Source organism: Clupea harengus, chromosome 19, assembly GCF_900700415.2.
Source record: "Clupea harengus chromosome 19, Ch_v2.0.2, whole genome shotgun sequence".
Lineage (NCBI taxonomy): Eukaryota > Metazoa > Chordata > Actinopteri > Clupeiformes > Clupeidae > Clupea > Clupea harengus.
The window spans coordinates 24,558,440-24,571,300 of NC_045170.1; the positions used below are offsets into that span (position 1 = coordinate 24,558,440).

The window sequence follows — 12,861 nt, forward strand, 5'->3', positions numbered from 1 at the left end:
CAGTTACCGTGGTAACTGATCCTAAGTTTGAGTTACCCAGTTTTTTCCTCAGGGTTAACAAACTCAGTTTTATCAAAACCTGCTTTCTGGAATACCCTCATGCCTCTGTAGATGGTTGCTTCAGGGGCACGGAAAGGAAGGGTGTTATTTGATTGGCTGTTTGATCAACAACCTATGGTAAAATGGAAACTGAATCACAGCCTGCAGATTTAAACCAAGTTTCAATTTGACCAGAGAGAAGTGTGCTGCTTTTCACTACAGTGAGAGTTCAGAGGGAGAGTCAATGACACACACAGACAAAAGGATGTACATTAATCTTGTTTATTTTACTCAACTGATCATGTAAAAAGCCTCAACATATATGCAAACGTTAGAAGTCAAGTATATATATTTTACTGGTTGTCTGATTACAGAGTTGGCATAGACAGAGGGGCGACATCAAGCTTTGGCTTTGAAAGGTAAGGCACTTAGTACATTAAAAGGCACTTTAGAATGTATCTCTGGATTGGTCCCAACTTGGCTACTGGGTGGCAACAGAGCCAGTAAAAACCACTGAAAAGACAATCCCATGATGCAACATTTGGGACAAGGTCATTAGTGCAGGTCAGAGCTGCACCGATGAAAACGGCTAAAGCATTGTGTACAAAATAAATGAATAGATATAAAAGTTTATCTTTAAATCTTTTGATTTCTCTGTAGAAAAAAATGTCAATAAACAGATTCGCACATGATCTGTGTGTCTATATAAGGTTACAATGAAATCCAAGCAACATTATGAAAAAGTAAATCATAAACATTTCATCAACCCAGTAAGAGCTATATCCTCAAACAACATACAAAAATTCTCAGATGACTCAAACGTAGATCTGTTTCACACACACCATCTATTTCACACATACAAACATTCCTTGACTTCCACACAGTTTTAGGAAAGAATATTCGTCTGGGAATGGACATTACTCTGCTCAACACCAGTATCTATCTGGTCCAAAACCAACCGAGACTGCTGTATGCCATACCACAGCCGAAATGAAAACATGGTATCTGATTACTTTAACTACTTTGCCTCTGTGAAGGGACGGGGAGGTTCTATTTGATTCTCCTACTTACTTTAAAATGGCAAAGAATGGCATAATTGGCTCCTCTTGTTTTCATATGAGCTAACACACAAGCAACACACATTACACACACACAAGTGTCCTGTCAATACAATGCTGCTGGTTGGTCTTGAAGGTGAACACGACATTTTTTTTAAATGAGAAAAACAGGTTGTGTGAGTGAGACCATGATCGCGCACACACACAGAAATCCAGACTCACACGTACACATACACACATGGAGACCCACACAGATAGAAGGTCTCAGTCAGACCAATCATCATCGTCAAACTCAGATGAGTCATCCTCAGAATCACTACACTCTACGGCAATACGACGAGACAAGATGGCAGCCACATCATTGCCCACAGTGTCCCTCTTCTCTTGGTCCCGCTGCTCCTCCACCTTGCGTAGGTTTAAACCTAAAATATGCACACGCACATGTGTCCAGGCACGCCCACACACACACAGGAAGAGAGACACATGAGTTCATACATAAGGACATGGAATATAGGTTAGGTGCATTGTTGGAATTGTTGCAATTTTGCCATAGGCGCATTCATGAAACCATTTTTCAAAGGCCTCAAGGTAGCATGTAGCATGTAATCACAGTATATCTGGCAGATTGAGGACCAGAATAGGTACATGCTAAACTTAAACATCCAAATCGAGCAAGGTTTGTGAGAATTTATATATACATAAACACACACACAGATGTATATATATATATATATATATATATATGTATGTTTAGGCATCCAGATATATATATACTATATATATATGTATAGGCATCCATCCTTGTCGTAAGAGGTGGAAGCAGGTAATGCTGACCAATAGGGCACTGGTGAAGCTCATAGGCCAATCACCTGTGAAGTGGATAAAAATGATTACAGAAACATTGATGAAGAAAAAGTAAATAGGCATCCAGGTGTTACCTTGACGTATAGCCGACAAGAGGTCACTGCGTCCTGGATCACCGTCAGAAGCAGGCTGAGCTTTAGGTTTGCTAGGGGCTGCAGAGGAGGTGGCCGGAGCAGGGGGAGGCGGTCCAGCAGAGGGAGGAGGGGGAGGACCTGGTGGGGGAGGAGGAGGAGGAGGAGGGGGTGGGCCTCCAGCAGCCGCTCCAGGAGGGGGAGGAGGTGGAACCCCTGCCATGGGGGGAGGTGGGGGTGCAGGAGGAGAGGTGGACATGGGAGAGGAAGTTGGAGGGGTGGGGTCCCAGCCAGGTGGTGGAGGGGGTGGGGCCATGTCACATGGTGGAGGAGGGGGTGGGGCTGGGGGTGGGGCCAGGCTAGGACGTGAAGGAGTAGGGGAAGCCATTGGAGGAGCTGGAGGTGGGTGGGCGGGACTTAAAAGACTGCTGCGCTTCTGTGGCCCACTGTCAGGGTACCTGTGGGAAAACAATGAGTGGTCAACATCACACCGGATCCACGTGAGAGTGAACTCTTCGAGTTGACATAGTAAAACCCCAGTGTTGTAATCAGTACATTCCATCATGAAGTGATCCCAATGTCACTAGCTGTGGCCTATCCTTCAGCATAATCTTTTCAAAATAACATTAGCTAGCCACAGCTAGTCCAGTCGTCTAAGCCCAAAAAACATTTCAACCTGTTTTTCAGTCTTATTTGTCTGAATTAGAATGACCACAAAAGGTGTACATATGGAGAAAGAGCAGTTAGAAACTAATTCAATGATACTGGCTGAAAAATCACAACATGGATTTTTGAATATAGTCCCATTACGAAGTCCTTCTCATTTTAAGCCCAAATAGGGGACTCACATGTCGAGTGGGGGAGGAGGCAAATCATCAGGAGCTGGCGGGGGGAGGGGGGAGCCTGGGTCGAACCCGGTGGAGTCGTTGTCAGAGCCCATGAAGCCATCATCACCTGAGCCCATACTGCCATTCAGAGCCTCAGATGAGTTTCTGTACACACGTACAGGTACACGTACACGTACACACACAACACACCACATCCCAAACACCACACACCACATCCCAAACACCACACCACACACCACAAAACCACACACAATGAGCAAAGATGCTTCTCCTAGCTGCAAACTCTGCCTAGTTGAAGATGAACACTGCCTAAGTACCCTGTAAGTGCCAAGCTAAATCCACATGTAAACAGCAGGTACAACATTCTACAGCATTAATAAAATCATTCTACATCATTCATAAAATAGCAGTATTGCTCTAATAAAAACCAGAATAAATAGAGGAATCAATCATTTCACACCTCCATAAGCATTAAACATCTCCAAAGTCATCTATGGACAATTTGACAAATTGTAATAATACTACAAGAATATAAAATCTTTAGGTCACTCTAACCATAATATGGCCCCACCATCCCACTGATCATTACAGCTGGGATTGGGTTGCAGGGGTAAGGCTGTATAACAGCTCTCTGACAATTACAACAAAGTAGCCTCATTAAACTCACAAGCACTTTACACACACACACACACACAAACCTTGAATCAACACTTTTGGGCATAACAAACTCCTCCCCCATTTTGCGCCGTTCCCACTCATCCTTGCGGGTCTTAATCTTGCGTGGGTTTTGATTCCTGCGGTTCCCCACATCCTTCTTCTCCTTCTGCTCACACACGCACACACACACACACACACACACACACACACACACACACACACACACACATTTAGACAAAAATATTATTAACATACGTTCTTTCAGTGAGTGTGTGTTGTCAGTGCTTAGCTGCACAATATTCAAATCTCAAACTGTGTAAGCATGTGTGGTTGTCTCGTCTCACCCTGTGCTTGCGTCTCTCCTTCATGATGTCTTTGGTGTCCTGCAGCATCTTTTCTTTCCAGAGTTCAAAGAAGTACGACGGATCTGTGTAGAACTTCAGAGCCTCTTTGCCATCATCCCTGAGAAGGACGACAGGAAGTGAAAGAGGGGCAGCAAGCCGAGCCAGAAAGGAGAACGATGTTGAGGATGGGTTGAACTTTCACCGAAAGATGGTACTCAAAGGGTAACTGGCTTGTCAGCATTTTGGAGGCACTTCTAGTCCAGCATGTCACAAGGCAAGACTTTAAAAACAATCTTTCCTTGCATATACTATATGTAGTGGAGTATGTGCACATGCATATGGGACTATCTACCTGTATGAGCTGAGATTGTTGAGCGGTGGAGGCTCATCACAGATCAGATAGGTCTCCTGCACAGGGACGGGCAAGGAGTGTCGCTTGAAGAGTTGCTGATCCTGGGTCAGACTGGAGCGGAAGGCCTTACGGGTGGTAATCGCCTGCAGAGAGACTTGGGGAGAAAAAGGGGGCAGAGAATGACACGATTTCAGGAAGGGTTACTGAAAGAGGAAATGAACAGAGGTGAAAACAGGTGGCGGATACAAGTTTAGATTGGGCTGCATTTCTCTGCTGCAGCCTATGGAGAAGTGTGCCCCCTGTGGAGCACATCCATGTATCACACGCTTCCCTTACCCTCCTCCTCTTTGGGGTCCAGCTGTGTGACTTTGACCTGCAGGCGGTCCACTCTTTCCCCAAGTGTGCTCACACGCACTGCAAATGTACTGGCTTGGACAAACAACTCTCCAAACACATCCTCAGCATATTTACCTGCAACACACACACACATACACACAATCACTGCTATGCCCAGTCTGACAGGCACACACAAATGCATGTTTGCCCCCTTTTGATTGCAGTTCTCAAGGTTCTCATCAAAAGATCAGTGTTCACACCACAAGCAGCTGTGACTTCTAGATGATTCTGTGGAACTCCATGGCACCTCCACCTAACTTGGTTTCTTTTTGAGTTTTGGGTCATATCAGTGACTGATACATTCTTTGCACGTTAAATCCATTGTCATCATGCACAAAACTAACCAATAATGAATATGACAGCAGAAAATTGTGAGTTAGAGACACAAATTGTGTTGGAAACTTTCAAACAGGTGTTTCAAAAAATACTTTATCAGATTGAAGGAACAAAGAGCCAATATGTCAACCTTTAGCACAGGTAACTTAGTGTAGCTCAATTCCTGTAACAGAATGGGCTTCTGGTAGCCTGCGATGCCCTGTAATGTCCTCAAAATGTATACCATCCGCATCTTGGTAGATTCATGGGTAGAGCTTTATGCAAATACCAAATAATTCCTTATTCCCTTAATTTATATGCATTCTCTATTCTAAAATGATTGCTATACCCAGGATGTACATGGACAACAGTCCATTTGGAACAGGTTGGAATCTGAAATAATCGTATCAGATTGAATGTAAACACAGCCAAAGACAGCCAAGCAACTAGCTGCAAATAAAAAAGGGAAGTTAACAGGGGAAAGCTAAAAAAGGTGCATAGTAGACTACTTTTTATCGGTAAAAGTTCAGATGAGGGCACTAAAATATGAGGGCTCAATCAAAACACAATCCTGTTGACGCCTAGTACTGTTGCACCACCTGCTTGTGCAACCAGTTTTAGTCGTAGGCCAAATGTGTTTACTGTGGAGTGGTTTTGCTGGTATACAAAGGGGAAACACCCATACCCACCCAACACCTTCATTAAACAGTGACTACATTAAAACAACATGAAGACAGATCTCCAGCCACTGGCACTGATTCACAGACAGACACACACTCACTCAGAGAGCACAGACACACACTCACTCAGAGAGCACAGACACAGACACACACTCACTCAGAGAACACAGACACACACTCACTCAGAGAGCACAGACACAGACACACACTCACTCAGAGAGCACAGACACAAACACACACTCACTCAGAGAGCACAGACACAGACACAGACACACACTCACTCAGAGAGCACAGACACAGACACACACACTCACTCAGAGAGCACAGACACAGACACACACTCACTCAGAGAGCACAGACACAGACACACACTCACTCAGAGAGCACAGACACAGACACAGACACACACTCACTCACTCAGAGAGCACAGACACAGACACACACTCACTCAGAGAGCACAGACACAGACACACACTCACTCAGAGAACACAGACACAAACACACACTCACTCAGAGAACACAGACACAGACACAGACACACACTCACTCAGAGAGCACAGACACACACTCACTCAGAGAGCACAGACACAAACACACACTCACTCAGAGAGCACAGACACAGACACACACTCACTCAGAGAGCACAGACACAGACACACACTCACTCAGAGAGCACAGACACAGACACACACTCACTCAGAGAGCACAGGCACAGACACACACTACTCACTCAGAGAGCCCAGCTGACGGATGATGTTGGCAAGAGTGATGTTAGTCACACACTCAAGTTCACTCTTGATGCTGTTGGGCAGTGACTGACGGCAGAGGTGCCGCGGCTCGATGTTCCGCGTCACCAAAGGCATCCTGGTGACTGGGTATGGTGACCCTGCAGGGTAGAAGAAAAAGAGCTGAATCATTTAGGATAGTTCAAAATGTCCGTCTCTAGCACAAACAAACATAAACATTATAATTTCAGTACTTCTCTGTGTACAGGGAACAACTCTAGACACACACACACATAATGACACTGGTGTATGACATGAATAGATATCTTGCTAGATGGCCTTTCTCAAACTCTGAGACCTCAGATTGCCAAGGTCAGCCTAACAGATCCAGAAGACTGGATGTCATTTCAAGTCATCAAACTGCAGAAACTGTGACAGTATTCAAAACAAATGCATTCCAAAAATTATGTGAAGCATTACTCTTCACATATAAATGTATTAACATCTGCAAAATACAATAATATATAACTTGCTAATTTAGCAAAAATTACAAATTTAACGCACTTACCCAAATAAACAAAAACAACATCATTCAGACATCAATATCAAACCATGAAAATGTAAATGTAAACAAAGTTCCTGACTGAAATAAATGGTATTTTAATCCCAGCACCCTCATGATGTAGCCATTTGACTACTCCACAATGACCATAACAAGCACGCTTGTTCCACAATCTTTAGCCATATAGTGTGCATTTGCAAATTCAGACATATCCCAATGCCCAAATTTCAATAAGGAAGACCACCAACCATACAATAGCTTCACTTAATAAAATGGCCTGTTAAAAATCGGATAGACAATAATGCGCAAACAATAACGTTACACCTTATTAGTACAAAATCAGCCTCTGTGAAGGAAATTAAGGTACATTGTGTAATTTTCGGCCAGACGTGGGAAACTCATTTGGCCCTGCAGTATGGCTTTCAGACGGCAGAGGGAGCTGACCATTCTTTCGGGAAGTGCCTGAGGGCAGCCCTTGTATCAAATTGGCATTAAATATTTGTAATAAAGAAAACCATCAATTTATCAACTCAGTCGAAACTTGATTCCATACCACAAAACAGCCATGCTAAATTAGTTATTTAACTTAAATGGTTTCGGCTGATAACACCAACATGAACCAAGCTGTGAACAAGTTGACTATGCCTTTGTTGGCTAAGATTAAGAGTTGATAGTATTGCTCTGCTGTGTAATTGTGATATGTGTTGTAGGCTAAGCAATGAAGAAGATAAGCAAAGCAGGGAACGAAAACGAAAAAACAAGAGAAAACCTTCGGACCAGGCCTGAAGGCGAAAAAGCAGGAAGTATCCCAATGTTAGCTTAACAGCAGCACTGTCTATCCGCGACAGAAAGTCCAACTTCTCTTACTTAATGCTAACTTTCAGTAGATAAATATCAAAGCAAGGACGGTTAGGTCTCACCAAGTGTAAAAGTGCGAAAATGTTCGCTCTTGAATGTTTGAGATCGTTGATTGCAGTAGAACTTTTGTGCTTCTTTAGGTTGGGCCCTATTAGTCTACTTGAAATTTGCGGAACTAACAACACGTCGTGGAACACAGAAAACTTCAGGTCCTCAGTTTAGAACGTCTAATTGGCCAGAGTTTCTCTGTTCTTGCATGCTATTGGACATAGCATCAATCCTTTACGACGGGAGCTTGGAAATGACATTTTGTACGTAAACGGCGTAACTCCACCCAGCGAGTTGCAAACATCTGTTTGAGTGTTCGCAGGGTGGGGGTGAGTATGTTAACGCATTCCTAGATCTCTGGCTTGCATGGACAGATCCGAAATAGGCCTGGTCTGTCTTGCTACAAATTCCACCATGACTTTCAACGAAAGGCTTAGTCTACCAAATAATGGCTGACGAAAGCGCACTAATTACTTTGGTAATTCAGTAGGAAGAAGGCCGGTAAAAATGCGATTTTGGTGACAAAACAATCAGTATTTATTTGTATCGGTAGGCTACTATTTTATGCATATGTTGAACACAGCAGCCTCTAGATGGCATGAGATTTTTTTTTTTGAGGACAGGCTATTCAACACGATTATATCAATCATACATGGAACCCATTTGTGGAGAGTAAACCTGTTCTGTTGAGAATTATTACAAATATGGCCTGTTGAAAAGACACCAAATTGATACATGGTTGTGGTAGTGGCACACAATGCCCCCTTTTGGTTTAATTTAACTTTTCAATGTTAATTTTGTCCTTACAGTTCACTGCATTGTCAATATTTGCACATTTACATTTTTTTTGGTCAACATTGAATACAGATATAGTGAGAGTCAGCAATGGCCAAGTTAAGTTGATTTTCTTTGTCAGAGAGAATCAATGTTTGAATAGTGGAAGGTAAAGGGACATTAGGTACATGTATCTCATGATCCTAGCTGTCAGAGCTGCTACCTTCATGCTATCTGGACCTTCTATTTACCTCAATAATGATCCTAAACCCCAGTCCTGTGATGTGAAACTCATTATAACCACTCATTATTTTATGCACTGCTGGTCCTGCTGACATGACGGCAGTGGCTGGTGTGTCGCCGACCTTATGTTGATCGCCATTTTTAGACTCACCATATAGCTTACTTTGGACATTATGCCCTTGGCCATAGTGTCATTACAAAGGTCTTGTCGTTCTCTCGCTGATTAGTGCATTCAAAGGCATTTTGTGCTTTTCCATGTCCTCTCCTCATGCCACATGTGGCACGCTGCCTGCACAGCAGGCCAAAGCATGTACTCCCCTTAGAGTCAGTTCCTAACGGCATTCAATCTTTGAGCTGCAAAGATGTTATTGGAGGTTAGGCCAATAAGTTAGGCATTTCCTCTAAGCCAAATATTGACCATGGCTATGCCCCAAATAAAGTTAAGTCAGAAAACAGTACATGTTAAAGATAACTTTGAAAGTTATACACAGGAAAAGATGTTAAATTCCTTGTGTAATTGGTTGGGGACTTCCCATAGCGGCCAAACCTCTCACTGCCACATGCAAGTACTCATACCCAACAACCTAGCCTATGTATTATACCACATCAGAGTGCACTACCTCCACCATTCAGATGCTTAACAATACAGTACAACAACAACAACAACAACAACAAAGACACCTCCGTCACCGTCCATATCGTCTTCCTCCTCCTCACTCTGAATCAACATCAAGGGAGAAGGGGGCGTGGCAGGGTTGGGAATACACATGGACAAGAGGGGGAGGGATTGATGAGGGGAAAGATAACTTTCTGGGCTTTAGTCTGGAAATGAGGTTGCTTCCTAAAAGAGTCTTCATTGAAATGTGTGGGTAGCTGTTGATGTAGTAAATTACCTTTGATCTTCATGGGCAAGTAGTAACATAATAAAACATGTATGTCAGAAAAAATGTATTGCAGAATCTGATTACATGTTGAAGTAAAACATTAGACACTTACATTGGAACATGATAGCGACACTTGAAGCTTGAATTTGCCAAAAGTGTTAGCTGCAAAATAACTGCTATTGTCCGTGCAAAACATGACCCCAAGCATGGCACATCTATTCACCAGACATGCGTGCTGTGGTGCAGCAGAAGAAACCTGTGCTGTAGTGGTAGTTCCTCAAATCCTGAATGAGTGGCAGGTGTAGAAGTTGGATTTCAGCCCACTTAGATAACAAAGGAAATGCAGGTTGGTGGTGATCCAGGAACCATTGGTTTGCCATTGAAAATAATCAACAGGGAATTGTTGAGAGAATTTGACATGTAAGGCTTGCAGTTAACAGTCAGTGATGTGACTATTGGATGTTAGAATTTTCGGTCTTTGAGTACTTCATAGTGAGGTGAATCAGGGGCGGCCTGAGTACTTCATAGTAAGGTGAATGTATTTATTTATTTAAGCCTTGGAAAACAATCAGGTCTTTGAGTACTTCATAGTGAGGTGAATCAGGTCTTTGAGTACTTCATAGTGAGGTGAATCAGGTCTTTGAGTACTTCATAGTAAGGTGAATCAGTTCTTTGAGTACTTCATAGTAAGGTGAATCAGGTCTTTGAGTACTTCATAGTGAGGTGAATCAGGTCTTTGAGTACTTCATAGTAAGGTGAATCAGGTCTTTGAGTACTTCATAGTAAGGTGAATCAGGTCTTTGAGTACTTCATAGTGAGGTGAATCAGGGGCGGCCTGAGTTCTGTTCCTACTCCCCTTACCCCTGTAACAGTAACCCTATGAGCACAGTGTATACCCACTAAACTGGTCTTGTCTGTATTATGTATTTACCACCGGATGTCTGTATATATATTATGTACATCTACCAAATGCAGGCTATGTACAACACCTGTTGTTTCCCTTCCCCTTCTGCCACACAACCCTCCCCCCATCCCCCCCTTCCTATCTCCACCCGGCCGACCTCAAGCAGATGAGTTCCCCCTTATGTGCCGTGGTTCTGCTTAAGGTTCCTTCCTGACTAACAGGGAGTTTTTTCTTGCCCGTGTTGCCATTGTGCTTGCACTAAGGGGGTTCAGGCTCTGGGCTCTGTAAAGCGCCTAGAGACAATTGTATTGTTATGGCGCTATATAAATAAAATTGAATTGAATTGAATTGAATTGAATTGAGTACTTCATAGTAAGGTGAATCAGTTCTTTGAGTACTTCAGGTGAATCAGGGGCGTCTCGTCCATTAAAGCAGATGAAGCAATTCTTCACAAAAAGTGAATTCAGAAAATTCACAAAAGTGAAAAAACGACACACATGGATTTCATATTGCTGGTGTCTATTATATTTAAATAATTGACTTGCCTGCATTGCTGCATATTGCATAGACAAACTGACAAAGTGAGCAGTAAGCTGCCAAAGTTTAAATGACATAAAGCAAATGTCATTGGCACAAAGTACATAAATGGATTTCAATAAGTGTAATCTGTTTTTTTATGGGTCAACTGACCTTTTGTCCCAGGTTTTGAAATGCCGTCTTGCTGCTTTGAATCAATTGTGCACGTCTTTGCACGTCCTTCATGTAAAGATGATTGACAGTAGGTCTGACAAATTACAGTGTTTGATCTCTATCACACCATTATGTTATTCCTCGCATTCAAACAACAAGAGAGATTAAAATGATAAAGATGTCCTTGCTTTCAGCAAACATTGATGTGGTCGACAGGATCTTTGCATCCTCTCTCATCTCTTGTACCATATACCGGGTCTAGTACATGACTTTGTTTTTGCGTCATGGTCAAAATCGTTTGTTTTTCTGTGAGACTGCTGATGTGCTGCTTAGCATAAACTGTTTTTTAGCTACAGTTAGATAATATTATTTTAGGATTTTTTTAAACCAGTTAGCTCATCTTACATCTGACTTTGATTCAATATTGAAAGAGACAATGCTTTGAGTCTAATAGACTTTTTTGTGTGTTTTTATACCCCATGGGAAAATAGAAAGTACAGGAGAGAACAGTAGCAGCGGTTTCTGTGACAGTGGCCAACAGTGGCTTCTGAACGAATTAGCTAGCGTCAGCTAGCAACTTAAGAAAATACACTTTCCCCAGTCGTTGGCTAGCAAAGCTCATGCTATCTTGTTATTGTTGTTAATATTGAATTGTCTTTTCATAAAGTAAACATGCTTGCTTTTTTTTGAATAACGTCAGTTGGTAATTCATTAAATTGATGTGTTCCCATGAAAGTTGCCCTGATAACCTTACATTGTGATCCCGCAGCTGTTTAGAACTCCTTCCTTGATTAGGAGTGTCTATTTGCACAGACTCAGACACAGACAATATTTTCATGAATGCACTTAAAATATGTTAATAAGCTGGATAGAAACCTATCTAGTGTGTTGTTGGTTAATAGAAAGGTCATTTGATGTTTGTCAATTTGATGCAAAAAAAAAAAAAAAACATTTTGGAAAGAGGATAAAACAGTTTTGATTGCAGTGTTTATGTTTGCATTTTACGTTTAAAGTTTTGCATTTTGTGTTTGTGGTTTTGTGTTAAGAGTTTTGAGAAAGTGAGTGTGTTTACTTGAGAAAAAAACATATTTATCAGTTTTCTCTACAGTGTTTTAACATAAAAACCATGAAATGTACTACTTGATTTTTTCTTGAACATAAAACTTATAACCTCCTTGGCTGAAGTAGGCTAGCCCCTCTCCTTGCAAATTTTATTGAAGTCAACACTAACTACTATGAATCATTACGGCATCCACTTCTGTCTTCTGTCACTTTATGCGCATGCTCCATGACCGCTTTACAGCAGATTCAACCACTGAGTTCCGCTCCAGGGTTTTCCGTGTGAACGCAGATTTTTCTTGACACGGCTCCGTGTGAACACGATAAAAAAAGGTACCGGATCCGAAAATGTTTCCGGATTCAGGCAATCCAGGCTCTGTGTAAACGTAGCCTTATAAGGTGAACAAGTACAAGGCTTGAGTGCTTTAATCAGTCTCTGTAGTAAGATTGTATTGCTATACAAAGGCCTTTAGAACAATGAAATGGCTTT

At 42.2% G+C, this 12,861-nt stretch overlaps 1 protein-coding gene across 2 annotated transcripts; it reads right to left on the reverse strand.

Moving 5' to 3' along the window:
* Positions 1-305: 305 nt before the first annotated feature.
* On the reverse strand, positions 306-8,015 carry wasf2 (WASP family member 2). 2 transcript variants are annotated; one of them, XM_031586319.2, is made up of 9 exons: positions 7,832-8,015; positions 6,355-6,510; positions 4,570-4,704; positions 4,234-4,387; positions 3,882-3,999; positions 3,579-3,703; positions 2,881-2,997; positions 2,036-2,490; positions 306-1,519 (listed from the first exon to the last, which is right to left on the reverse strand). In XM_031586319.2, exons 2-9 carry the CDS (start codon positions 6,485-6,487, stop codon positions 1,362-1,364), a joined length of 1,395 nt encoding a protein of 464 aa, XP_031442179.1. In that variant the 5' UTR covers positions 6,488-6,510; positions 7,832-8,015; the 3' UTR covers positions 306-1,361. The 2 variants fall into 2 exon arrangements, with proteins under 2 accessions (XP_031442179.1, XP_031442178.1); XM_031586318.2 differs by having other exon boundaries at positions 2,881-3,024.
* Between the last annotated feature and the right edge of the window lie 4,846 nt (positions 8,016-12,861).

Excerpts from the sequence above, each read along its gene's own strand:
- wasf2 (XM_031586318.2), bottom strand. The coding sequence starts at position 6,487 with ATGCCTTTGGTGACGCGGAACATCGAGCCGCGGCACCTCTGCCGTCAG. Across the intron at positions 3,704-3,881 it reads AGGAGAGACGCAAGCACAGG|AAGGAGAAGAAGGATGTGGG; the intron begins GTGAGACGAGAC and ends GTGTGTGAGCAG. Across the intron at positions 1,520-2,035 it reads CTTGTCGGCTATACGTCAAG|GTTTAAACCTACGCAAGGTG; the intron begins GTAACACCTGGA and ends TGCATATTTTAG.